This window comes from Cervus elaphus, chromosome 20 (genome assembly GCF_910594005.1).
Source record: "Cervus elaphus chromosome 20, mCerEla1.1, whole genome shotgun sequence".
NCBI classification, from domain to species: domain Eukaryota; kingdom Metazoa; phylum Chordata; class Mammalia; order Artiodactyla; family Cervidae; genus Cervus; species Cervus elaphus.
The window spans coordinates 47,872,209-47,899,390 of record NC_057834.1 but is presented as its reverse complement, the minus strand read 5'-3'; the positions used below and the strand labels follow the sequence as shown (position 1 = coordinate 47,899,390).

Below are 27,182 nucleotides of genomic sequence, written 5' to 3'. Positions count from 1 at the left end.
GAGGAAAATCAGAAGATTACTTATTAAAATGTTAAACCATCTCTTGGTCATTTCTAGGGACTTAACATCGTTTAATCTTAACAACAACCTAATGAAGCAGGGTATGCATTTCATCTTGAGAGAGGAGGAAAATGAAAAAAATGAATATGTTAGTCACTCAGCCGTGTCCAACTCTGCAACCCTGTAGACTGTTGCCCACCAGGCTCCTCTGTCCAAGGGGTTCTCCAGGCAAGAATACTGGAGTGGCTGCCATGCCCTCCTCCAGGGGATCTTCCTGAACCAAGGATCGAACCTACGTCTCTTACACCTCCTGCATTGGCAGGCAGGTTCTTTACCACTAGCGCCATCTGGTTCTAATCACTGAACTAGCAGGGTGAGCCTTGGTTTTGGCCACAACAGACACTGTGCTATGTGACTCTAAGTATCTGCCCCTCTTAACTTCTCTTCAATGAGGAGACTGGGTTTGAATGTGCCTGAATCCTCTTCTCGAAGTCATGTGACAAGGAAGGAGTGTGAATCCAGGGAGGCACCACTGTCAGTTTCCTTAGATATTTCCAGCCCCAGCTTGTTTACCTGACACCCACTGCAAGCTGTTAGCTCCCTCAACACCCACCAGCACCACCACAGAAACCTTCTACCAGGGTCCGATCACTTCAGGGTGGGATCAGCCAACTTTGCCAAGACTGCTCGGATCCTCGTTTTCAGAATTTGCAATATGTTCATCTTCCTTTCTTCTCAACCCACACCCTCCCCACATCTCAAAATAGAGTAATGTTTCTAACTCTGCAAAGTCACTAGGCTCGAGTGCCTGCCAGACAAACTCAACCCCATCTGAAAGATCAGTCTGAAGATACTGCTACCGAGTGGAAGTAAATGTGATCAAGTATGGTGAAAGGAGGGAGGGAGGGTGGGAGAGAATGAAGTGGAAGGAGGGGAAGTGAAGCCAGCAGCTGGGCCAGAATTCGAATTTAACCTGCCCGAGTTTATTGGCACCTTCTCCCAGTAGCCCCTGTCTGGGCCTCTAGAAAGGCAAAAGCCATTCCTTTCCAATAGCAGAAGCCTCACCACTTTATGGATTCATCCTCCCTTCCTGCCAAGAGGTGGAAGCCAACCAGCACATACCTCTCCCCCACCTTCTTATGGATGAGCCATTGACTCTCCTTTTCTGGGGCCTTGTGCACGGATCCTTGTGCACGGCCTTGGCGAGTCCCGCCACCTGCTGGTGGGGATGGGAGTGGCAGAGGGCGGTGCTCCCAGCTCCCCTGTGGCCAGAGGGCTTCCATTGGGACCGCCAATGGAGCTGACCCTGCACTTGAGGGCATCCCTCTCATCTGAGTAATTCTGTGGGGTGCGCACTGAGGGTCACCCAGTTTTCCATGTGACAAGAACTTAGGCTCGCTAGCTGAGCTCCAGGTGACAGGGCTCCGAGGTATTGTCAGGCCTCTCCAGTCTACTTGCCATCGTATTCCTCCTCCCAGGGAAGAGGACAGACGCCCCTCACCCCAGCAGCGGGTCCGCCTGCAGCTCCCCACCCCCCTAACCACCCCCAAGCCTCAGGCAGGGCAGGCGGGACCAAGCTGGGGGAGCCGCCGCCTGAGCACAGACCTCTCCCGGCCCGTTCTCAGGCAGGATGGGGAGTCATGTGCCAAGGCCGCTGCAAGGCCACGGCCGGGAGCCAGGCCGGCGGGGCTGTCATGTCAGGGGAAGGAAGCGGCCAAGAGGCCGGCCAGGAGCAGCTCCTTTCCTGTCCCCTCTGCTGTGGCGGGTCCCTTCCTTACCTCGGAGCGGCTCAGTCTCCCGCCTCCCCCACAGCCCGGGTGCCTCCTCCCTTCACTTCCCACGCCCCCTGCGCACCAAGCTCTCCCCCGGGAGAGTTTCCAGCGCAGAGTCCAGCAGGGACGCCCGGCTGGGTAAAATGCTGGAAAAACAATTTAAGTCTGTGGCTCCCAAGGCTGAACTCATGACTGTAACTGGGGTCTAACTGGGAATTCCAGGGGGTTAATCATTTGTCAGCCTTCAAGCATCAACTGGGTAAACAATCAACCAGGGGGTTATGGCCATGGGAGTCCTGCCTCCTCCTGAGTAAGCCTGTGGTCAGAAAGGATGCAAAGGGCAAAGAACTCCACCCCCCCCACCCCACCCCCCGTACAGGGGGGAGATGCCTCCAGTGAACCCCGGGAATGGGTCCACATCCCAAGGGGCAGCTGACTTCCCAGGCACACACCCAGACTGTCCAGTCCCACATGCCAACCTCCCAAGTGGCAGACTGCTGCGGTGAGGTGCATGGTAATTCCAGACAGAGCCAAAAGATTACTGCAGCTAAGTACTGACCACTCTCCAGACAGGAGAAGCTAAAATAATATGGTTTCCTCCTTGTGGTTACTGGTTTTTTGTTTTTTTTTTAACCTGGAGAGGGAAGCCCAAGTAGAAAAAAAGAAAGGCTCAAAACCAAGGCAACAGAGAAATCCATTTACAACCCTGTTGGCCAGAGCTAGTCTGAGATTCTTTCCAATCTTTATGGTCAAGAATAGCACATATGTCCTTGGGGTCAGGCATTTCCTGTCTGTTGGCTGGGCCAGAGCCCCTCAGTTTGGCCGAAGGGCCTCAGCTCGTCACAGCTGCCAAGCCTGCACCACCATCCCACGCCTTCTGCACAAAATAAAAATTACTGCAATGCAGAGACAGATCCTAAGCGCCTTCAAAGTTAGACCATCCTCCCTAAGATGGGAAGGCACAGAAGCTAAAGGGTTTCACGCAGGTGTTTACCATCCATATTTTACATTTAACTGAAATAGAATATTCTACCTGATGCACAGAAAATCCTTCTGTTCAAGATTTTTTTCTCCGCTCTGCCTGGCATCATCTCCCACCACTACCTGTGTTACAGCCTCAGCAGTTTCTTCTTATCTAGCACCGGGGCAGTTCTCAGAAGAATTCAGATAACTCCTCAGCGGGCTTCCCAAGTAGCACCAGTGGTGAAGAATCTGCCTGCCATTGCAAGAGGACCCAGGAGACACAGGTTTGATTCCTGGATCAGGAAGATCCCTTGGAGAGGGAAATGGCTAACTCACTCCAGTATTCTTGCCTGGGAAATCCCATGGACAGAGGAGCCTGATGGGCTGCAGTCCATGAGGTCGCAGAGTCAGACGTAACTGAGTGCACACACACACACAACTCCTCAGCAGCTGGCTCAAATGTTCAATGTTCGTACTTCATGGAATCATACACTCGGGAATCCCTCTGCTGAAACTCCTTCCACAGATAGGAAACAGAGGCTCAGAGAGGGAAAGTGACCAGATCAGAGACTGAAAGACGGTTTGCTAGAAAAGTTACGGCCAGAATCTCACTTTTCTAATGGCTTTTCCAGTGATCTCTCCATCTCTTTAATATAAAACATCACTTCGAGAACAGCCAGATACATTTGGGGCATATACTTACTTGTCTTTTTTCCCCCCACACTATTTGTCAGAACCAGTTTGACAGAACCAATAGGATGTGTATAGAGAAAGAGAGTTACTATAAGGAATTGGCTTGTGTGCTTATGGAGACTGGCAAGCCCCAAACTCTGCAGGATGGGCCAGCAGACGAGACTTGGAAGAACTGATGCTGCAGTTCCAGTCTGATGGCTGTTTACTGGAGAGCCCCTCCTTGCTCAGGGAAATCAGATTTTTCCTCTATTCAACTGACTGGATGAGTCCCACCCACATTATGGTGGTCAGTCTGCGTTCCTCAAAGTTTGTTGCTAAGTCACGTGTCACTAAGTCACGTCTGACTCTTTTGTGAGCCCATGGACTATAGCCCACCAGGTTCCTCTATCCACAGGATTATCCCAGGCAAGAATACTGGAGTGGATTGCCATTTTCTTCTCCAGGGGATCGTCTCAACCCAGGGATCAAACCCATGTCTCCTGTATTGCAGGCCAATTTTCTACCACTGAGACACCAGGGAAGCCCAGTTATGTGACTCCTCAAAGTTTACCAACTTAAAGGTTAACCTCATCCAAACACTGTCACAGAAACACCCAGAATAATGTTTGACCAAATATCTGTGTACCTACTGGCCCAGTCAAGTTGATGCATAAAATTAACCATCACACCGGGGCTAAAAATACAGTCTGCAATAATCCCGTCCTATGTGGACGTTTACTCATGAAAACATCTTATTTTTCATAAAAACTATTATTATATACAGAGAGTGGAATGGAGTCTCAGGGTATATGCACTGTAGAAGGCAAGGCCGGGGGTGGGGGGTAGGGGGAAGAATCAAAATCAATCTTAATTAAAGATCTACAGACACTTGTGTGTGTATAGGCATCCCTCCCCCATAGCAGAAAGAGAAATTTAATAATCTGTTTCACTGAAGGACAAAAGAGAACACAGAATGCACAGCGGTGAGGTTGGGGAATATGAGAGTTGTTAACAAACAGCTTTGTTCTGGGAGAGCTGAGGCTGGAATTCCTTGTTAAGGTTATTTGATGGGGTCAGGTGACCTCAGGAAGTCTTTTCCAACCCAATTTATTCTGTGATCATATTCCACTGGAATGAACAGCCATCAAGAGAATGTTCTTCACAGTGAATAGGAAGAGAAGAATGTTGGGACCAAAAGGTTTGAGGCATACGGTCAACCACCTGAGTTTCCCACGGCAAATTCAACAGGAAAAACAGCCCTTCCAATTATCTGCCTAAAATAACCATTTGGCATCACTGATGAAGAATGGCTGGCATGTTTCAGCCCAGTTCATTTCAGCAGTGGCTGACACCTCTCCATATAACCTTTTACCAAGGTGTCTTCCAATGAAGAGAAAGCAAGAATAAAAATGGTAGTGATGTCACCTAATCCTTCAGTGTTTCTGCCTAATAAAATTTTAAACTCCATAGCTAGTCTGTTTTCAGCATAAAATGACATTTACATATACTTAACTACACCTTTTAAAAATTCACTTACTTGTGTTACTCTTATTTCCTCAAAAATAGCAGTATCAGCAAAACCAAGATCATAGAAAAATTTAAGACACAATCCAGTTTCTTCAAAAGTGGTAACAACAATAAAAAAATGGTGACAAAAATAGCAAAATACAAAAGGAGAAAAACATACAAGTTAAAACACTTGAAATGTATCACCCAACCTCAATGTATAGACCTTATTTGTATCCCAAATAAACAAACTAAAAAACAAAGTATAAAATAATTGTGGACTTGTGAATGAGGGTTAGTTATTTGATACTGAAGAATTACTCTTGTGTTTTTAAGAAATATGTAAGAAAATATTTACAGGTGAAATGCTATGTCTGGAATTTGCTTTATTTGAAGTGATATGTCTGGAATTCCAGGACAGAGGGGAGTATATACAGATGAAATAAGACTGGCATACACTGATCTCTGTTGAAGCTAGGTGGTGGTAGATCTGATTTTATTTCTGCATTCACTAGAAAACTTACTAATAAAGTTTAAAAACAGAAAACATAAATCATTTTTTCCTGAAATTTAAGGTGGCTTATATTCATTGAGGGCTTCCCAAGTGACACTAGTGGTAAAGAACCCACCTGCCACTGCAGAAGACACAAGAGATGCAGGTTCAGGAAAATAACCAAAAAAAAAAAAAAAAAGAGAGATGCAGGTTCGACCCCTGAGTCAGGAAGATCCCCTGGAGGAAGGCATGGCAACCCACTCCAGTATTCTTGCCTGGAGAATCCCACGGACAGAGGAGCCTGGGGTCAGAGACGACTAAAGGGACAGCACACACACATATATCTATTTACATTCTGAGCAGACCATAATAAAATATCAGTAACTTCCACAAAAGGGTTAGTCTGTGTTTTACAAAGTGTGCCAAATTAGGAGTGATTACAATACTTAACACTGAATAGAGTTCATGGGTATTGAGAAGAGAGTTAGTAGGGGAAAAGATGAAAGAAATTTAAGTTTCATGCTTTGGAATCTTTTTTTTTTTTTCCCTCTTTATGAAATAGAGGAACAGCTGTTATATACAAAATAGAATCAGAAAACTGTTTCTGCTTTCATCTACTTGCATTTTTCCTAAGAACTCAAAGGAGTTCTGAACACCACAGCCAGTGCTTGTTTATTTCCACCATTAGTTCAGCCACTCTACACTCAAGAGAGAAGAGGAGGGAAATCCCTGGCAGTCCAGTGGTTAGGACTCTGCAGTCTTACTGCCAAGGTCCTGAGTTCTATCCCCAGTCGGGGAACTAAAATCCCACAAACCAAGTAGCGAGGCCAAAAATGGGGGTGGGGTGGTGGTGCATGGGAATAGAGAAAATAAACCTGGCTAGGAGCCCTGGCTGTGACAGCTTTGGTAGAGGAATGCTTTATCCCCAGTAAAGTCAAGCCCACAAACCAATGCAAGGGTCCAACAGATGAAGTACATCAATAACTGGTTATCTCCAGAATGCTCTCCTAAGGCAGGTGTCTCCAACTTCTGGGATCTAATACCTGATGATCTGAGGTGGAGTAGATGTAATAATAATAGAAATAAAATGCATAATAAATGTAATACGCTTGAATCATCCTGAAACCATCCTTCCCGCCCCCCCGACCCCTGTCCCCGGCAACCCCACACTGCCTGGGTCCATGGAAAAATTGTCTCCCACAAAGCTGGTCCCTGGTGCCAAAAAGGTTGGGGACCACTGTTCTAAGGGGATAAAAAAATGTGTGTAGATGAAAAGGAAGCTAATACACTAGTGATTTATGAAAATGTTATCTCCATGAGATGCACCCTGGCAGGAACAGAATTACTTTATTAGCCCAACCTGAGGACTTTTAAGTTAGTGTCCTTCTCAGGGAAACACTAAGGATGCCATCCAAATATACTTGAGATACCACGTTACAAAGAGAACACCTAGAAGAGATCATGTTCCCACTTCATGTTAGAAACTAAAGGCTTGCATAGTTTCCACCTTACCCAAGAGTACACGGTAAGTCTGTGGTGCATGGAAGCAATGACAGGACACAAGTTTCATCCAAGCAGTGGAAAGGAGGTCAGAGTGTCCGGGGCCCCCCTTATAGCTTGAACATCACAGTTCCTAAGTCAATCATCAGTCTCAGGCTGTTTGGGTTCCTTATGTCCTTTTACCTCCAGCTCCTGGCATTTCCTGGAGAGAGCAGTAGTCCTAAACAAGTTTGAAACAGAATAATGGTATTTTTCTTAGGCCTGGGTTCTTAGCCTGAGGGCCCTGAGAGTCCATGAACTCTGGATACCTTACATGAATGTGTCTGCAGAACCTTTCTTCTGGTGAGAAAGCCGATAGCTTTCCCTCAGGCTCTGAAAGGATACCGGACACAAAAGCAAAGCAAAATCCCTGATATAAACCTCTATTAAGAGGATTCATGATGCATTCCTATCATTTCAGAAAACATCCAGAGCAGTTTTGGGTAAGAGGAATAACAGCAGTTTCACTATTATATGCCACAAGATCTTTTGGTGGGCAGGTGGAGAAGAGATGATAGTGACAGTAAATCAGGCATTAGCACCAACAAAAATGTCAGTAAGTTTCAAAAAGGATGGAGCAGAATGAGGGACATGGCAAATGCAACTTGCTTGACCCAATTTGCTGGTTTAGTCCGTGTGTGGTTAGTCACTCAGTCGTGTCCGACTCTTTGTGACCCCATGGACTGTAGCCCGCTAGGCTCCTCTGTCCATGGGAATCTCCAGGCCAGAATACTGGAGTGGGTTGCCATGCCCTCCTCCAGGTGATCTTCCCAACCCAGAGATCGAACCCAGGTCTCCCACATTGAGGGTGGATTCTTTACCAGCTGAGCTACCAGGGAAACCCTGGTCTAGTCTAGCATCCTATATGACAGATGAGTCAGGCAACAGGGACCCTGAAAGGGTAAGTGAATTACCCATGAATGCACCATTTGAGCACAGACAGAAACCTAAATCCCTGGTATCTCAACTTGTGTTCTAATCCCCTTTCTACTCAACCTAGCATAGCCTATGGTGCTTGGCTGAAATACTCAGGCTGGCGACTCGGCATCAGTAGTTCATCTGCTTTTCATGTCCCGATCGCTTGTGTTAGGTGGCAGGTGCACTGAGAGGATGTTAAATTGCTCTTCCAGCCTCTAACACACTGCCTCTCTGGGATGTGGCTAATTTATACAAGTTTGACCCTGGGTTTATGGCTCCCATCAGCAGCTTATTTGGGCAGTGAGTCAGAGCACATTAATCAAGCCATAACCTACCCAGGACACAAAACACTTTGTTCGTTAATCCTTCTCTTCTCAAAAGAAAACGAATTAAAATCTGGCCAGAGTCACCAACTCATTCCTAACAAATCATCAGAGTGTTCACGAAGCCATCCTGCCTGCAAATACATAGTAATATGTGAAGAAGGGAGTTCTGGGATAAACTCAAACTCCTCAGTGCAAAGAGCCTGGGTCACACAAAAGGGCCATTAAGGAAGGGTACCACCCACCCATACTCATCCAACATGGCCCATGCCTACAAATCCAGTTTCTCAGACTCACCCTCTTTTCTACCATTACCTTTTTGCTTGTTTTAATAGCTCTGCATTCTCTGTGTGGAAGGTGGTGCTGAAGGGGGCCAGGTGGAAGGAGCAAGCCAACCAGAAGCTAAGGGAAGAGACTCCATCCACAGAGGAGAGATCTCACGTCTTTTTGTTGAACATTTCTTTAAGGATCCACCATTTTACAGATAAGGAAAATGAGGACCAGAGAAGATAAAGGCCTTTTCTGAATTCACTAACACAGGGGGTTGGTGGCAGAATTGGGACTACCACTCAGGTTACCCGATTCCTTTTAAGTACCAGTTCCCCTACACCAGACTCTCCCAACCAACTCTGTCATATTCATGGATTTAGTGCTCTGGCTTTGCTGACAGCATTCATTGACACCTCCTTCTTTCTTCCTATTTTTCTTGTTCTCTTCTGGACTCTTGCTTCCCCTGCCCCTCTCAAATTGATTTTAAACAGTTTCCCTCTAAAAAACCTAAGAGATATCCTTCAAACTTTTAATGTGATCCTCAGAAAAGATCTCCAAATTAACAGATTTTGGATTACCTACTGTCTTTCTTAGAGAAAAAAGACATCTTGTTGCCCAGAAAAAAGCGTCGTTCTGAATTAACGTTGACTCAATGGGAGGTTACGGTAAACACTGAATACTTCTATGTCTTTGGTACAGCATTTGAAAAAGAAGTCATCATGGAAGACAGAGAGACAGCTGGAGAGAAGAGAACACCTATGGAGCATCAACCTGAACAACTGGTACTGACCATGTCATTTTCAAAGAATTTTAGGGAGTTCCCTGGTGGCCTTGTGGCTAGGATCCAGCACTTTCACTGCAGAGGCCAGAGGTCAATTCCTGGTCTGGAAATCATCCCCACGTGCCATACAGTGTGGCCAAAAGGCAAAAAAATTAAAATTTTAAAAGAGAATCTTAACAGAGCATTTCCATCATGCAATTAAAAGTATTTTTAAAAGGCTTAAAAATTCAAACTATGAAACCGTTTCATGGAAAGGAGAGACTTTTTCTTTTGCAGAGACTTTCCTTCCTTTTCATTTTTTAAATGCCTAAAGCCAGTTATCAAACAATATAGCATTTCCTTCTGCAAAGCCAACAGGTCTTACAAGCTACTGGGAAAAGCAGAGCTGGTGTCAGTGAGCCCTCGTCAGTTCTAACCTCATCACCACACTCATCAGTTTCCTAGTGAATCACGGTCTTCCCAGATGTGTACCATCTCAGTAGATCATAGTCATTTCTAACACTGAGTCTGGCTCACATCAGTATCAGCTATAATTTTCCATCTTCCAATCCAACATTCAGTCTCTTCTATGATCTCACCATCAACACTGGAACGTGCTGGACATACATAATCGAGATGCAATAGATGCCTACAGAAATCCTGTTGAGATGCTGTCCTTGAAATTCTCTCATTCCTTAGCATCCACTGTTCTAGGCTTCACCACTTCCCTCAGCATCCTGCTTCTCTTCTTATCTCCCAACAGGTCGACCTTCCATGGTGCTGTTTACATTTTTTTCTCCCTCTTCTCTCAGTCACATTGCCCCTTCCCCTAGTTTTCAGTAAATACCTCCTCTGTCCAGAGACCCCACGAATACAAAACTCTCCCCCCAACCCCTGACCTGTATTCTGGGTCCATATTTCGAATGGTGCATCAAGCATCACAGCTGAGGATCTTCAATGTCCCTTCCGTACTGAAGTGCTGCTCTGTATGTTACATGGGACTCGGGACATGGGGCGGGGAGGGATGGGCAGGAAGGAAAGCACAGGTAATGGCATCAGCAGATCTGGCTGCAAACAGAAGTTTGTCATTTACACTCTATGCTCCTAGGATGGCTATTCACCAAATCAAGTCTTACTTTTCTCATCTATACAATGAGAGCAACAAGTTACCTTGAAAGATTGTTGAAAACTCAAAGGGAATTTCCATTTGGAAAGGATCTGGCACTGGTCATATTGAAAAACATTAGTTCTCCCTCCAAATCTCTGTTACAAATCAGCTGCCCATTTCTGTTAAAAGCCTCTTTGTTCTTACTCAGGTTTAAAACCCTGGAGTCAACTTTGGCCCTTCCCCTCACCCCTTTCAATCCAATCAGCTGCCAAGTCCTTTTCAGTTCTCTCCTCTATTTTCCCTTATTACTGTAGTAGACGCTTCCGGATGCATCTTAAAACATAGTTGCCACTCCATTTACCATTCGCCATTCTCCTGCTCAGGAACCTCTAACTGACTTTGCCATTCTGTCCAGAGAAGCAGAGAAGTGCAAACTCCAAGCCCTCGACAATGTAACAGAAAGCTCTAACCTCTCCCTGACTTCTGCCAGCTAACCTCAACCAAAAAGGCATGATTCAAGCCTCCCAGAAGACACCTTGTGTTTCTCCTCTCTCACTGTGCTTGTCTCTCTCGAGAAACAAGTCTCTCCTTTTCTAGTGGGAAGCAATACCAGTAGTGGTTAAAAGCTCAGCTGGTGCTCTGGGATGACCTAGAGTGCTGGGAAGGGGTTATGGGGAGGGAGGTCCAAGGGAGAAGAGATATATGTACACATAGAGCTGATTCACTTCATTGTACAGCAGAAACCAACGCAGCACTGTAAAGCAATTATCCTCCAATAAAGAGATGAAAGCTCAGAGTCTGGAGCTGAACACCTGTGTGAATCCAGTCTCTAGCTCAATCTCTTTGAGCCTGGGCTTTTTCATCTACAAAATGAGAGAAACAACTGGGTCTACCTTATCAGATTAGTGTTAAATGCTCAAGGAGAATTCTGATTATCTCACTTTGTATATGATTCTTTAGGGTACTCTTCCTTATTTCATTCTGCCTAACTCTTTGAGAGTCCCTGGACAGCAAGGATATCAAACCAGTCAATCCTAAAGGAAATCAGTCCTGAATATTCATTGGAAGGACTGATGCTGAAGCTGATGCGAAGAAATGACTCATCAGAAAAGACTCTGATGCTGGGAAAGATTGAAGGTAGGAGGAGAAGGGGATGACAGAGGATGAGATGGTTGGATGGCACCATGAATTTAAGCAAGTTCCGGGAGTTGGTAATGGACAGGGAAGCCTGGCATGCTGCAGTCCATGGAGTCCATGAAGTTGCAAAGAGTTGGACATGACTGAGTGACTGAACTGAACGGAATGTTAGTTTTAAAAATATAATCATAGTTATAAGTTGTAACTTATCATTTGCCCTCTCTCCCTCCCTCCTAGCTCCCAACTCTAAGTCCTGGTGGGAACATATTGCTTTATGCAATTTCATGATTCCCCACAAAATGAGCCTTCAAATAGTTCTTCAATACAAAAATTTATTGTATTGAGGTATAGTTGATTTACAATATTGTATTAATTCCTGTTGTATAGCATAGTGACTCACTTTATATATATATGTAAGGCTTCCCATATATAGTGGGAATAGTGGTAAAGTAGTAAAGAATAGTGGTAAAGAATCTGCCTGCCAATGCAGGAGAGACATAAGAAATCCAGGTTTGATTCCTGGGTTGGGAAGATCCCTGGAGGAGATTCACTCTAGTATTCTTGCTTAGAGAATCCCATGGACAGAGGAGCCTGGGGGGCTATAGTCCATAGGGTTGCAAAGAATCAGACTTGAATGAAGTGAATTAGCATGCATGCATATATATATATATATATATATATATATATATATATGCATGCACACACACACACACACATATATAAAATACACATGTATATATATGTCTATTTTTCAAATTCTTTTCCATTATGGTTTACTACAGGATACTGTATATAGTTCTCTGTGCTATACAGTAGGATATTTTTGTTTGTTCATTCTATATATATTAGAATATATCTATATTCATTCTGTATGTTATATTACATCTGTCATTCCCAAACTGTCAAATAGTTCTTTAAATGGATAAAGTTAGGGCTAATTGTCTCCTTCCTCAGTCTCAAAATGAAGGACTAATAGGACCAGGAAATCTAGCAATCTGGCCAAGATCATGTCAGGCAGAGAGCCCTGGAAACAAGCTAGCTCTCCTAACTGGATCCAATAACCTGTCAGCACCAGGAGCCAAGCATGCTTAATTATCCTGCTACACAGGTAGATATGAAAGTGGTGATTAGCTTCAAAAGTTAGAACCTTCTCAGAAGAGAATCCCGAGTCCCATGGCCAAATGACAGCAGCCCTTGTTGGCATCAAATAGTCTTGTGCGTGTCCTGCCTCGCCTCCAAGGCTTTAACACGCAACTCAGTGGTGCAAAGAAGAGATGGCCCAGAGCTGTGTCTGGATCCACGGTGGAAATGTTCCTGGGCTCTCCTAGTCGGACGGGACAACAGCTTCTCTCCCATCCCTGCAGGAAAGACAGGACTAGAACCAACAGCAATTAATTGAGGATGAACAAAGATCAACATTCAACTTTTACAAAGTAGTCAGGAGACTAAATAAAAAGTTGCTTGGGAGGAGAGGGCAACAGGAAGCACAATCAAATACAGGAGAAATCTGTATTCAATATTTATTATTAGAGTGTCTACTCAGACCAAAGTTTATTCTCCAGCAGTTTTCATGGGCTTTGGGATTCTGTTTTGTTTGCTGGCTCTGACAGGAAGGATCTGCACATCTTGATTTCTCTTCTCACTTAGTCATCAGCCTACAGAAACACTTTCCTAAGGGTCCACAGTTAAGCTATGAGACAAACATAGGTTCTTAAAGAAGTTTTTTAAATGGGTATGTGCCACTTAGGAAGTAGGTGACCAGAAATATTCACTAAGCCACTAATTCAATTAACAAACACAAGTACCTATGAGGGAATGGGGAAACAGAAATAAAAGGAGTTCCTATAGTAACTGCCCCCAAGCTAATTAAAGGCTGTGACCACAGCCTGGTTAAATTTAATTGGCATTTACCTTATTTTTTTTAAAAAAACAGTAGGGGACTTCCCTGGTGGTCCAGTGGTTAAGAATTCACTCGCCAATGCAGGAGACACAGATTGAATCCCTGGTCCGATTTCCCATGCCTCAAGGCAACTAAGCTGGCGGGCCACAAGTACTGCGCCTGTGGTCTAGAGCCTGGGAGCCACAACTACCAAAGCCCATGCACCTGAGCGCCACAACGAGAGAAGCCACCGCAATGAGAAGCCTGGTCACCTCAGCTGGAGAGTAGCCCCTACTAGCTGCAACTAAGAAAGCCCACATGCAGCAAAGAAGACTTGGCACAGCCAAAAATAAATGAAATAAGTAAATTTTTTTAAAGTAGGGGAGCATTTCTTCAAGTTTATTTCACACTATCTGTCTTCATTTCTGCGGTAAACCTGTTTCATATTAAAATAGATCCGGTATACTTTTCAAAAAGAAAAAGATAAGTTCATACATATGAAAATATATCAAGAGAATGAGAACCTAAGCTGGGAGAAAATATTTGCACAACACGTATCTGATAAAGGACTGTTATCCAAAATATACAGAGAATTCTTAAAACTTAACAGTAAGAAAATGAGTAACTTAATTTTAAAATAGGCAGGGATTTCCCTGGAGGTCCAGTGGTTAAAACTCCACACTTCCAATGCAGGGGGCACGGGTTCATGTGTCACTATGGAACTGTAAATTAATAATATACCACTACATACCTATTAGAATAACAGTGGTATCTCATTGTTTGCTTTTAAACTGTGGTGCTTTTGGACTGTGCTTTGGAATTGATGCTTTTGAACTGTGGTGTTGGAGAAGATTCTTGAGAGTCCCTTGGACTACAAGGAGATCAAACCAGTCCATCCTAAAGGAAATCAACCCTGAATATCATTGGAAGGAGTGATGCTGAAGCTGAAGCTCTAATACTTTGGCCACCTGATGCGAAGAAATGACTCATTGGAAAAGAGCTTGATGCTGGGAAAGATTGAGGGCAGGAGGAGAAGGGGGTGACAGAGGACAAGATGGTTGGATGGCATCACTGACTCAATGGACTTGAGTTTGAGCAAGCTCCGGGAGATGGTGAGATACAGGGAGACCTGGCCTGCTGCGGTCCACGAGGTTGTAAAGAGTCAGACATGACTGAGCGACTGAACACCTATTAGAATAGCAAAACAGCCAAAACATTGACAACACTGCATACTGGTGAGGATGTATAAGAACAGGAACTCTTGTTCACTGCTGACAAAAAAGGCAAAATGACACAATCACTCTGAAAGAGAATTTGTCAGTTTCTTAGAAAACTAAGCATGTTTTTGTTCAGTTGCCCAGTCCTGTCTGACTCTTTGTGACCCCATGAACTGCAGAAGGACAGGCCTCTCTGTCCCTCACCATCTCCCAAAGTTTGCTAAAGTTCATGTCCATTGCATCGGTGAAATCCAGCAATTGTATGCCTGGCTATTTATGCAAATAAGTTGAAAACTTACATCTCCACGAATGGAAGTTTATGGGAGCTTTATTCTTAACTGCCAAAACTTAGAAGCAACCGAGATGTCCATAGTTGGTGAATGGATAAGCTGTGGTACCTTCAAACGATATTATTCAGAGTTAAAAAGAAATGAGCTATCAAATCATGAAAAGACACAGCATATGGGAACTCTCTGTACTTTCTGCTCAATATAGTTGCGAGGGCTCTCCTGGTGACTCAGTGTTAACGAATCCGCCTGCCGACGCAGGACCGCCTGTTCCATCTCAGGTCCGGGAAGACCCTACATGCCACAGAGCAATTAAGCTGGTGTGCACAACAATTCAGCCTGTGCTCTAGGACCCAGGAACTGCGACTACGGAAGGCCACGCCCCCTAGAGCCCGCGCTCCGCAATAAGAGGAGCCACGGCGGTCAGTCCAGGCATGCAACGAAGAGCAGCCCCCCACTCACAACTAGAGAAAACCCACGCAGCAACGAAGACCCAGCACAGCCAAAAACAAATAAATAAAATTTTAAAAAATTCTGCTGTGCGCCTAAAAGTGCTCTAAAAAATAAAGTCTAAGGGGTTTCCCTGGTGGTCCAGTGACGAAGAATTCCCCTTGTAATACAGGGGACACAGCTTCAGTCCGTGGTCGGCGGGCTAAGATCCCACAAGCCATGGAGCAACTAAGCCTGGGTGCTACAACTACTGAAGCTCAAGCGCTCTGGATCCCACAAGACACAACTAGAGAAACAACTTGCACCACAAGGAAAAAATCCCACCTGACACATCAAAGATTCTGCTTGCTGTAGCTAAGATCCAATGCAGCCAAATAAATAAATATTTTAAAAATAATTTAAAAGATGAAAAAAATAAAATTTATTTTTTAAAAAATGTATATGTCCTTATAAAAGGTCCTTTCCCTATCTAATATCACACATAAGCTACACCCTTTGCCATATCTCATTATAAAACATTGGCAGTGCCATCATATTAGGAAAGCATCAAAGTGAAATGTTTTAAAGTATAATACATCCATTCATTAAGCAATGTTTTTTTTAAAACATGTACCATGTGCTACCTATTACACTAAGTTCTGCCTTGTGGAGATTATATTCATTTGAAAAATTTCTAAAACCCACTGCTTTCAAAACTACTTACTGCTACCAGAAATCATTGTCAATACCTGCATGAGGGATTTTTTTTTCTTTTTGTCCTTAAGAGATTCTATGAAATTCACCAAGGTTCTTACATGTGGGAAAAAAAGCTGAATAACTGGAAAGGTGTTCTTCCCAGGTGCCCTGTTTAAGCATGATCAAGTACCAGAGATGAGCTAACCTCCTGAATAGGCAGGACACTGAGACCTAAGTGATACGTTTCTTATTAATAAAACCCAGGAAGAATGGTTCTTGTTTTGCAAGTCTGGGTAAGATGCTGACGAAAGAAAATATATCTCAAATGCCTCTCTGAATGAATGTAGGCTCTTTTCCCCTTTACACACATTTTAGCAAATTAGAGCTGTGTGCACATGACCCAGACTTGACCCTCTGCAGGCAGGGGAAACTAAAGAATTGCAGGTGGTGCTCCACACATCCGACTGGGACACTGTTGCCAGCCTCTGGATATATTGTGCCTGACTTGCTGAACAAGTGCAGGGACCCCAAGAACTGTGTACATGCAAAGTTGCTTCAGCTGTGCCCGACTCCTTGTGACCCTGTGGACTGTATGTAGCCGGCCAGACTCCTCTGTCCATGGGATTCTCCAGCCAAGACTACTGGAGTGGGTTGCCATGCCCTCCTCCAGGGGATCTCCCTGATTCAGGGACTGAACCCAAGTCTCTGGTCTCCTGCATTAGCAGGTGAGTTCTTTACCACCAGTGCCACCTGGGAAGCCCAAGAACTGTCCTATCCTCGTGTAAAATGACTGATGTGCTTTTAAGAACCCACACACACTGTATTTATACCAAGGCATCCACAGCACTGTGGGGCCTTGAGGTCAGGGAAAAGAAGGCTCAGCCAGCCTCAGGAGATGGCAAAGCCATCTTGTGGCAAAGCCTCTTCACCCACAGAGGAGCAGCGGCTGATCTTTTTAACATCCCCATTAATACAAGATGCAATAAAGCCCAATTCCATACCCCATACAAATCATGCTACTCTTCTCAGAGGTAAAAACAGAAGGAACTATCTTCCTTCCTCATTCCAGCCTTTTTTTCCCCGTATCTGCAGCAGCAGGGAAACCTCTCCAGTTTTCTCTGATGTGCACCATAAAGGCCTCTCCTAGGAGATATGGCAGAAGGTGTGCATGACAGCAAGGAGGAAGGTACTGAAGCTGTGACCCCACCCATGCTGTGAAGTGAAAGTCGCTCAGTCAGGTTTGACTCTTTGCGACCTCATGGACTGCAGTCCATGGAATTCTCCAGGCCAGAATATTGGAGTGGGTAGCCATTCCCTTCTCCAGGGGATCTTCCCAACCCAGGGACCAAACCCAGGTCTCCCACATTGTGGGCAGATTCTTTACCAGCTGAGCCACGAGGGAAGCCTATCTACCCAACATCAATAAAACACCATCATCGTTTGGCACTGATCAAGCTCGTACAACTGAGCAATACCCAAATCTGCTCTCACTTATTTCCAGAGGGTGCTTAATTTTTCGGGCAGTCTGGTGAAAAGGATGAAAATTATAATAACTAACAAAATGACCCTCTGACCTCTCTCTTACAAACTGGCAACATGCAAATAATGTTTCATGCCTACACTTTTGCATTTTGAATCATTACCAATTCATTACCAACTCACAATTCCTGAAAGTCCACCATATGCCGGGCTGTGTTCTGGACTTGCAGTCCCTGCCTTGCAGAGAACATGCAAATGTTCCAGCATTTGCTGAACAAGTGCAAATGGCGCTCATTCAAGTCTACATTCTTCGAGAAGACACTGAGCCTCAGGCATTTCAGGCAATGCCAAAGGTGAGAGGAGAGCCAGAATGCGGCCAGGAGTGGTCAAGAAAGGCTACAGAAGGGGGAAAGGGTAAGACTTGGCCTGGAGGGAAGACAGAAAGAATTCAGATAATAGGCTGGGAGAAAGGGGGAAAGAATTCCAGGGAAACAGTTCTATGCCCAAAGGTCTTATTATGGATTCTGAACCTGGTCTTTCCAAATGAAGGCCATGGGATTATAAAGGCATAAAAATAATGAATGTATGAAAAACCCAGGCCTCTCATAGGAGATCCATTAGGATGCATTTAGAAGTCCAACAATATTCCAGGAAGAAAATCTGTAAAGTGAAGAACCTCAGAGGAAGAACATAGATCCAGCAGTTTTCTCCCACGGAAAACAAAGACACACCTGTTTTGAAAACAGACCTAAATTCCAGTCTATCTCCAGCACCTGGGACTCCAAGCAAGATCCCTAATTTCTCTCTGAGACCCAATTTCCTCCTTTTTAAAACAGAGATGATTGCAATATGTAAATCATCAGATTAAGACAGATTAAGACAAAGACTAGAAATTCTCTAGTTTAATAGCTGATACATAGATGTCTGATATACAGTAACTCCTTCATCACATTAAAAAAAAAAGCATAAAAAACAGGTGGCTCAGTGGTAAAGAATCTGCCTGCCAAGCAGGAGATGTGGGTTCAATCCCTGGGTCAGAAAGATCCCTTAGAAAAATAAATGCCCACTCCAGGATTCTTGCCTGGGAAATCCCATGGACAGAGGAGCGTGGCAGACTGTAGTCCTTGGGGTCGCAAAGAGTAAGACATGACTTAGCAACTAAACAACAATAGTTGATACATAAATGTTCAATACACAGTAACTCTTGTCATCACATTAAAAAAAAGCAAAAAAAGCTTTCCAGTTAGAGATAAATGAGCAACTACAAAACTGCAATGTCTTTAAGGAATGTTTGAAAGTCTGATTTGTCTTGAACTTCTACAAGCCACATTTTAATCCTAGTAGACTGCTTGAGCTATAAAAGTCGAAGGGACATGATGGGAGTCATTGGCTTAGTTGCAAATAGCAGGATGATCTTTGTAGTGCTACTTTCTAGAAAGCACATTGAACTTTCACAACTGAGAAGAAAATATCACCTCCAAGAACATGGCAAAAGTCATTGGTTATCCCCTTGGGATTAATCCATTTTATATCCTGCCTACAGAGTTTAAAAATTTAGGCTAGCAAAGACCCTATTCAACAACTTTTAATGAGTGTCTTTGTACTAGACACTGTGACAGATCCATTTAGGGTCTCCCAAGACAGGAACAAAACGAAAAAGTCTAGATGCTTTAGAGTCACATCTGCAGTGAATCCTCACAAGTCTGTACAAAGGCTTCATCCTCTTTTTCACAGAAAGAGATAAATTAAGACATATGTATTCTTTCAGTTCTTTCACTCATTCCTTCATTTAGTCATATTTTTCAAATAGCATCCTCTGTGCACTTGTTAGGTTTAAAGTATACGGTACACAGCCATTGCCCTCAGGGATTTACTTTTTGAAGGGGAGAAGGAGAACATCTAACTATCACAAGGCAGACCAGAGACAGGTATCCTTCAGAGGATGCAGAGTACAATGGGGATACGATGGATTCTGACTGGGAGGTCTAGGGAAAATTCTATAAGACTTCTGCACCAGCTGGGCGAGAATTTGGAGACAATAATCAGGGCAGGGCAGGGATGCCCAACAGGCATGGAGTTCCAAGTTGATGGAGACACACAGGTGGAAGAATGCTGCATCTCAGACTAGGGAGCTGTTTGCTGCGAGAATGGATAGGTAATATGAGGTGGCCCAGGTCCAGTGGAGAACAGAGGTAGGTAAGCACTGAATTGTTGAGGGTTTTGAATGCCAAACTCTGCAGTTACCTTTCTGATTACATTAACACTACATACTATGTACTAAGAAACCTGTTAGGAAAGGGGTGGGGCGGGAGGGAAGGGGTTGCTGCGCAGAATGAAGGAAAAGAAAAAAAGAAGTCGGAGCACAGATCAAAGGAAAAGCCCAAATGGCATTAACATAGGATCAGGCTCCAGACCTCTTAATGACATTGCAGGGTTTTTTTTTTCCCTCACTCTACATGAACAGGCAAGCTCTTTCTTGCTTTAAGTTATCATCTTTAACCAGCTTTTACTCTTTTTCCTTGCCTTAACTAGACACGAGAAATTGGGCAAATGTGCAGCTTCAGAGGAAATCCAAAGAGCTTTGAGGGGAAGGAGAGGAAATGTGATGCAACCCCATCATCCTTAGTCATCCAACCTTTGGCGAGGTCACCGTCCCAGGCCAATTCAGTTCCATCACCAGTGCTTCTCAACCTGATTTCTTTCCATCCATTCCCTTAATCTCAGTCATTTTTGAAGGCCATCTATATTCTTCTTTCTGTAAAAAGTAGCCTGACTTCCCATTTATGACCTTTGTCCACTATGGTGTCATCATATTCTTCTTGGGGCCCAGCTAAACTTTGAATATCAAATTTCCCCCAACGATAACCTCCACGTCCAACACGCACACACACAGCCAATATGCTCCAATTGGAAATCTTCTGAATTCACAGAGCATGTTCTCTTTATTTCTCCATCCTCATGTCCTCAGCCTCAACAGCTGGGTTTTTCCTCACTCCATTCTTAAGTCACTCCAGATGCCTCATCTCTTCTAGAGAAGCCAGTGGAAAAGATTTTGTTTTTCCCCACAAGCTATTTATATAGGAGACAGGGCTTTGTGCCTACCACATCATCACAAGCCTTGGATACTCCTGCCTCACCACCCAAATGCCATCTTTCAAGATTCATTTGGCTCTTAAAACATATGCCACATTAAATAATATCCCTATGTTGGCTTAAGAGAAGAAGGCTTCCCTGGTAGCGGAACAGGTAAAGCCGCCGGAAATGCAGGAGACCCCGGTTCGATTCCTGGGTCGGGAAGATCTGCTGGAGAAGGGATAGGCTACCCACTCCAGTATTCTTGGGCTTTCCTGGTGGCTCAGAGGGTAAAAATACTTGTGGAGCAGTAAACTACACATAAGTAGGGGGCGAGGGTGGGGGCAGAAAGGAGAAACGGGCTGTTTAGGAGAGGGAGTTCATCTACACAGCAGTAGCACCTGGGCTGTGTTTAAAGTTGCCCACTCATCCATCACAGTAGCCATTATCCAACCGCCTTCACCACACCCTGAGTCCCAGGAGAGGAGGATAACGCCATCGGGGATGCAGAGTATTCAAGTCAACCTACAGGTAAAGGACACTAGGCCAGCTATCAGAGCAAAGAGAAACACCACCAGATTGAATCCAGCTCACGTAGGAAAGGGTGGGTGATTCATTATTTGGGTAAGGCCGGGGCGGTTAGGAAAAAGGAAAATCGGAAAGTCCCAGAGGAAGTGGCCATCTGATTCTCGAAACGTGGCCATCAGGTACACTCAGCTGACTCCCTGTTGCGCTGACTCTCCCCCTCCACCTCTTACTCGTCCTCTCCTCCCATCACGCTTCACCCGGTGCCTCCACTGACAGTCCTTCGTCTCGGCATTCCCCCCGGGTGAGGGTACCAGTCTGGCCACACCGGCGACATGGGCGTTTCGGGGTGCGAAGCCTACCGGAGCTAAACGGCGGCGACCACTCCCAGGACGGCGGGCTGCTGCTGCCCCATCTACCCTCTCACCCCATTGTGCCATTTGTCCCGTCTGATGGCAGCCCAAGCCGCTGCTCCGAGTCAGGATAGAATGCAGCCGAGAGGAAAACGGAGCACACGTTTCACAAGGACCCGAGATGACCCGCTGGCCCTCCTCGGAGTCCCCCATCCCCACTGTCCACAGCCCCAAGTGGGGCTGGGGGCGCGGGGAGACAGGGCGAGGGGGGTGCAGTCGGTCCCCGTCCGCAGCCGCACACAAAGCCCTTCACCTTCTCCTTGCCTCCCAAGCTCCTCCCTGGGCTTCGTTTTTTTTTTTCCGAGGGTCTCGGATGCCCCCTTCGGTGGTCGGCGGGACGGTCTGACTGCCTCTCCAAACGCTGCCTCCTCCCTCGCTACTCAGCCTCATTCTCCCCGCCCGTCGCCACAGACCCCGAAAGGAGCCTGGTCCCGGCTTGGGGGGGCCGTAAGTACACCCCCACCCCGCGCCCACAGCCCCGGGGCTCCTGCGCCCCGGGGGAACAGACAACGGTACAAGTTCGCCCAGCGGCACGGCCACCCGCTCCGGGGCGCACGCCCCATCCCCGCAGCAGTCCGGTCGGGTCCCGATCAGCCCCATCCCCGGGCGGCGTGGGAGCCCAGCCGCAGCCACGCTCCTACCTGCGCGGCGGCGGGCGCGGCAAGGGGCGAGGGCACCGTGCCCGGGCCCAAGCCCCGCGCCGCGGCGCGACTGCCCTTGTGCTGCGGCTGCGGCGGCGGCGGCGGCGGCGGCTGCAGCGGCCGCGGGCTGGCTGGCAGACTGGCTGGTTGCCCGGCTGACTCCTCACTGGGGCTTCCTGTAGGGCTGGACAAAGGACATTTCCTGGGAGGAGCGGGGGAATGTTCCCAGCATGCCTCGATTTGTAGTTCCCGGGGACTTCCTGCCACCATGGCAGCGGGCGCCCAGGAGGCAGCCCCGGCCAGACTAGGACCCCGGGCCTGGAGGAGACGCGCTACCGCCTTCCCCGCAGCGCTCCCGGGAAGGGAGCGGCGGGTGGGTGGGACCCTGGGCCCCGCCCTGCGACTAGCGCCTGGCCCGCGGCTTGGGTGGGCGCCGGGCGCCCTAGTCCCTACTGAATAGAGTCCTGCCGCTGATCTGTCGCTGTGTGCGGGGGGACTGCGATGGGAGAGGCCTTTTTTTTTTTTTTTTTTCTAGAAATGAAGAAGTTGGGGATGGGTTCGCTTTAGGTCAGCTCGGTTTTTTTTAATAGATTTTCTTTTTTCTGTTTTAAGTCACCGGAATGCTGCTGGGGGCGAATGAACGAAGTTGACTGCTCACCAGGAATTTAAATTCCTTAAGATCTTGGCGCTTCATCCTTAAAACCAGAAGAGCTGATTGTTCCCAGATCCTGACCCAGTGGCATTCCTCCCTGCGATGTTGGTCTTGTCCCAGGCATCTTTTCAAGAAAAGTAATTCAACTAAGAGATTGAAAGCAAACTACATGAATTAACTATAAGACACGTAAAAACCCATGTGCTCTTGAATGAGGAACTTGCTGGACTCTCTGCCTATCTTTTCCTTTCACCTTTTAGGATTCAGTTTCCTGGGTTCTACAAAACGGACATGGTGGCCACTGTAGAGCCTGTGAAGGGGTTAGGGAAGGAGAGGTTGGCTACAACAGAGGAACTCTGCTTTCAGACTATTAAGAGTCTGTAACATCCTCCACAAATTCCTGTGTAGTTCCCCCGACCCTCATGGGAAGGAAAGGCCACTTAGAGACTACATGACTAACCTCAGGCATGGAACGGGCTGGATTAATTTAAGGTGTAGAATTGATGAGAAGCACAAAGGTATGCTTGCTTCCCTTCCAGGAGTTCCTGTTGCATGGCCCTGTGTCATTGTCCACCTAAATGAGCGGTGCTGTGATCCTCGAATTTTCCATTCCCTACAAATGACTACTTCTTAATGGTTTGCAGTCTGGTAACATTCCAGTGAAAGCGTGCCCCTCTTCCAAAAGATTAATTGGTGATGATGGTTTGGCAAATCTGTCGACTTTTTCTAGGGTTCAGCTTGGGGGAAAAAAATTATATACTCGCTTGTAGCATTTAACATTATCTACCAGGCCTTGGTTGAGGCTGTTTTCTGCCATGCTTCTAATATGGTACCCTCCTCCTTCTACATCTCTAACTTCAGCTCATTATACCTGAAACTTCACTATATCCCATATCAAACCTGCTCCTCATTTTATTTTGCCAACCTAAGTTAATTCATTACTTTAACAAAGATCAGTGTAACTCTTACTAGTCGCTATACCTAGAGTAGACAACTGATAACATTCAACAGTAAGATATCTACTGAGTAACTTAACTACAAGCTATATCTTACCCTCTGGCTTCCCAGGTGGGCAGTGTTAAAGAATACACGTGCCAATGCAGAAGACGTAGATTTGATCCCTGGATCGATCGGGAAGATCCCCTGGAGTTGGAAATGACATCCAACTCCAGTACTCTTGCCTGGAATATTCCATGGACAGAGGAGCCTGGTGGGCTGCAGTCCATAGCGTCGAAAAGGGTTGGACACAACTGATCCACTGAGCATGCATGCACTCGCGTCTTACCCTCAAGAAGCTCACTCTAATTAACATCACACAGACAATTACCACAGTATTTAACAAAGATGTCTGTGTTCCCAAAAAGTGGTGCTCTTTCCATAAACTCTTTTGTTCCAGTGAGTACAGGAGTAGGACAGGAGTGACCAGAAGAGGGAATGGGAGATAAGAAAATGCAGATAGTACATCGGGATGCTTAGTATGTGAAATTTGGTTGTGTAGGGGGTAGGGGTAGCTGGGAAGGAAGTAGGATCTAAGGAGGATTCTCTGTTTGTAGGAGTTTTATTTGGTTTTTAAGATGAGAGATCCTTGGGGATGTTTAAATGCTGATGGGAAAGGACTAGGAGACAGAGGGTGAAGACAGAAAAGAGAGAAAGGGTAAGGGATTAGGCATTCAACAAATACTTGTTGAATTAACTAATTCCTGTTACGGATCATTGCTGAAGATATTGAGGTTGCAATTAATAAACTGCACATTCCCAGCAAAAATATGCAGAGTCTGAGACCAGACAGAAATGACATTCCTTTCTCCCTCGTCATTGGCCCTCCCCCACACTCCTGGTCCTCAGGGGAAGGCAATAGATAATCCGATAAAGTGGGGAAGAAGGGCTTCACAGCTGTTAGAGGATGGAAGTCAAGTTCTCCAATTCAATGACAAGTTCCAAAAGCACTCAGCAACTTCAGAAAAGTCTAAGATTTTAAGACTGTGGGTTTGGGTATTATTTCATTAGTAAAGTAAGCAAATATTTTACTCTTTTTTTCTTTTTGACTTTACTTTGACATAGACTAGATAACTGTTCTCATCATCACCTCAAAATGGGAAATTGCACCTACATTTTTTAAGCTTTCAAGTATAAGGTGGACCACTATTGTTTTTCTTACCCTTGAGAACATCCATCTCCCTTTTTTGATAACAGCAACTTTGGGAAAATAATTCCCTTCCCAACCTTTAGTCATTGTGGTTTAGAGAGTGGCAGATCATGGTGGATACAAGATCAACACGTGCCAATGAATCTGTTCTGTTGCTGTGGAAGGGATAAACTAAGGGAAGAAGCAGAGCTGAAAAAAGATGTGTGTGGGGGGGTGGGGAATACTATCACAAGCAAAACCTTATGCTATTGTTGATTATGCCTGAAGCCAAAATACTCCTAGACTTTTTAGTTACATGAGCCAAAACATTTTCTTTGGGCTTATGTTATTTTGAGTTAAGTCCTGTCTCTTACTGCCAAGAGAGTTCTATAGAGCTAGCTGGTCATGGGGTATTGTGATGCAGATTCTTAAATGTGCAATTGGCTAAGTTGAGGAAGGGTGGCAGTGGAAAGGACCCCTCTGTACCGGGCTGGAGAATTGGAAGTACTTGTGATATGGTAATCAAAAAACTGAGTGAAAGGTCTCAGACCCCAGCATTGCAAGGGAGGAGTTTTAGAGGTCTTGATTGACATATGTCAGGGTTTTCAAAGATTTGGGCTCCCTGTAGTTTTTATAAATGTTCTAAAGAAACAGACATGCTGATATTGAACCTGGGTTTATGTAGAAGCAATGAGGAAGAAATTACAGTCTGACTAAAAGATGCTTTTTCTGCCTCTAGCCAGGAAACTTAAATGGTCCAGAATCAGATGTATTGAGCCATGCCAGGTTGGGCAAATGAAATTCTCTGCTCCTTCCAGAGTGACAGCAAAGGCTTGAAGGTTAAAAAGCAAAAACAAAACCCTGATAATGGAAAGACTGTTTGCAGAGTCTATATCAGACTCCTCCTACTGTGCCATTCCTGTCTGAGAAAGGGAAGAAATAACCCCATTTTAAGTAGGGTGACCATATAATTTATCATCCAAATGGAACAATTTTGAGTGTGAGTAGGGGTGCTATTAATAATTACACTGGAGTGACAGCTCTAAAACAGGTCACCCTAATTAAAGGAGCTATACACTAGAACACAGTCTCGCTTCAAGAGGCCAATCTTTAGTCTTCTTCACCCCCAGTTCATTGCTTCAAATTCACCCTAGGCAGAGGTCAAGATGGCAGTCATTAGGCTGAAGACTGAAAGGTGAATCAGCGCTAAAATCTTTCCTTAAAGACTGAGCCCCCCAGGTCAATGTTTAGAGTGCAGCAGAACTCCACACCACTGAACTTCATTAGTAAGTGGGAGCTTAAAGTAGTGTGGTCCCAAAATGGGGAACTCTCCTCAATTCCCATTGCAGTTGTGGTCACATAGGAAAACAGTCAATAAGAATCTTTCTTGATCGTTAAAGTGAAAATAGCTGAACTGATCAAAGAACTGTAGATTTGTCTGTAAGAGGCTGTCACCCTTCCCCCACCCCTGTCTCTTCATCCTCAGTTCCAGGTCTGCGTCTGTAACCCAGGCCTGCCAGTCAGCATCTCCCGCATCCCAGACCAGCAGTGGGGTCAGACATGGGCATGTGACCCTGACGCTAAGGTTAAAGAAGCCCTCGTTCCCTGTTGGAATTGCTAATTGAAAAGACGACGCCAACTGGAGATGCTGGAGTGGAGTGAAAGTGGAGTCAAGACAAAGAAAAGCAGAAAGAGGGAGGAAACAGTATTTATTTGAGGTCTTCTATTCAGTCTTTCCTAATCTATCCCTGTTCTTCTCAGTTACAAGAATGACTAAATCCACCCCCCCCCACACACACACAACATAATGTGATTATTTATCTAATTGAATTGGATTTCTGCCGGTTTCAAGAGAAATAATTCTGACGCGGAGATTCTGACTGCTTCTCGGTGTTTCTCATGGTGGAAATTCTCAGGAAAGAGGAGAGAATAGGAAAGGGGTAGACTCACAGGGCAACACTATCGATGAAGTGCTCTCGGCAGACCCCCTGATGTTGACAGTGCCAGCTCTCTAATCCCATCATCCAGGCCGTATGATAAACTGGCCTCCTTCTAGGATTGAAATGACACAGACACATGGATCGGTCAGTGCCTGACTGTTGGGAGAGCTCGGTCATATTTTCCTCATTCTACTGGTTCTTTTGTTAAAAAAAAAAAAAATTCCAATTCTTACAGTTATTCTTTAGACTGATTTGCTTGTTAGTGGTTTTTTGCCTAAAGTCAGCCCCAACTCCTGTAGCAACCTTTCTGAGGGGCGCTCTCTCTCATCCTAAACCTAAATGTCGCTTCATTATAGAGACTTTCTC

The 27,182-nt window shown here is 45.4% G+C and overlaps 1 protein-coding gene across 5 annotated transcripts in view; it reads right to left on the bottom strand.

Annotated features, from left to right (window-relative positions):
- ZNF697 (zinc finger protein 697) overlaps nucleotides 1–22,273 on the bottom strand; it is a 33,395-nt gene extending 11,122 nt beyond the window's left edge. Inside the window, exons 1-2 of one of the 5 annotated variants that reach the window (XM_043877136.1) lie at nucleotides 22,100–22,273; nucleotides 14,857–14,955 (exon numbers count right to left, since the gene is read on the bottom strand). In XM_043877136.1, the coding sequence (XP_043733071.1) occupies nucleotides 14,857–14,858 (2 nt within the window). In that variant the 5' untranslated portion in view covers nucleotides 14,859–14,955; nucleotides 22,100–22,273. Of the gene's footprint in view, nucleotides 1–1,122; nucleotides 1,505–12,608; nucleotides 13,884–14,856; nucleotides 15,311–22,099 lie in introns of those variants that run through there. The other 4 variants (XM_043877137.1, XM_043877135.1, XM_043877138.1 and 1 more) reach the window with 4 other exon arrangements.
- Nucleotides 22,274–27,182: the final 4,909 nt, after the last annotated feature.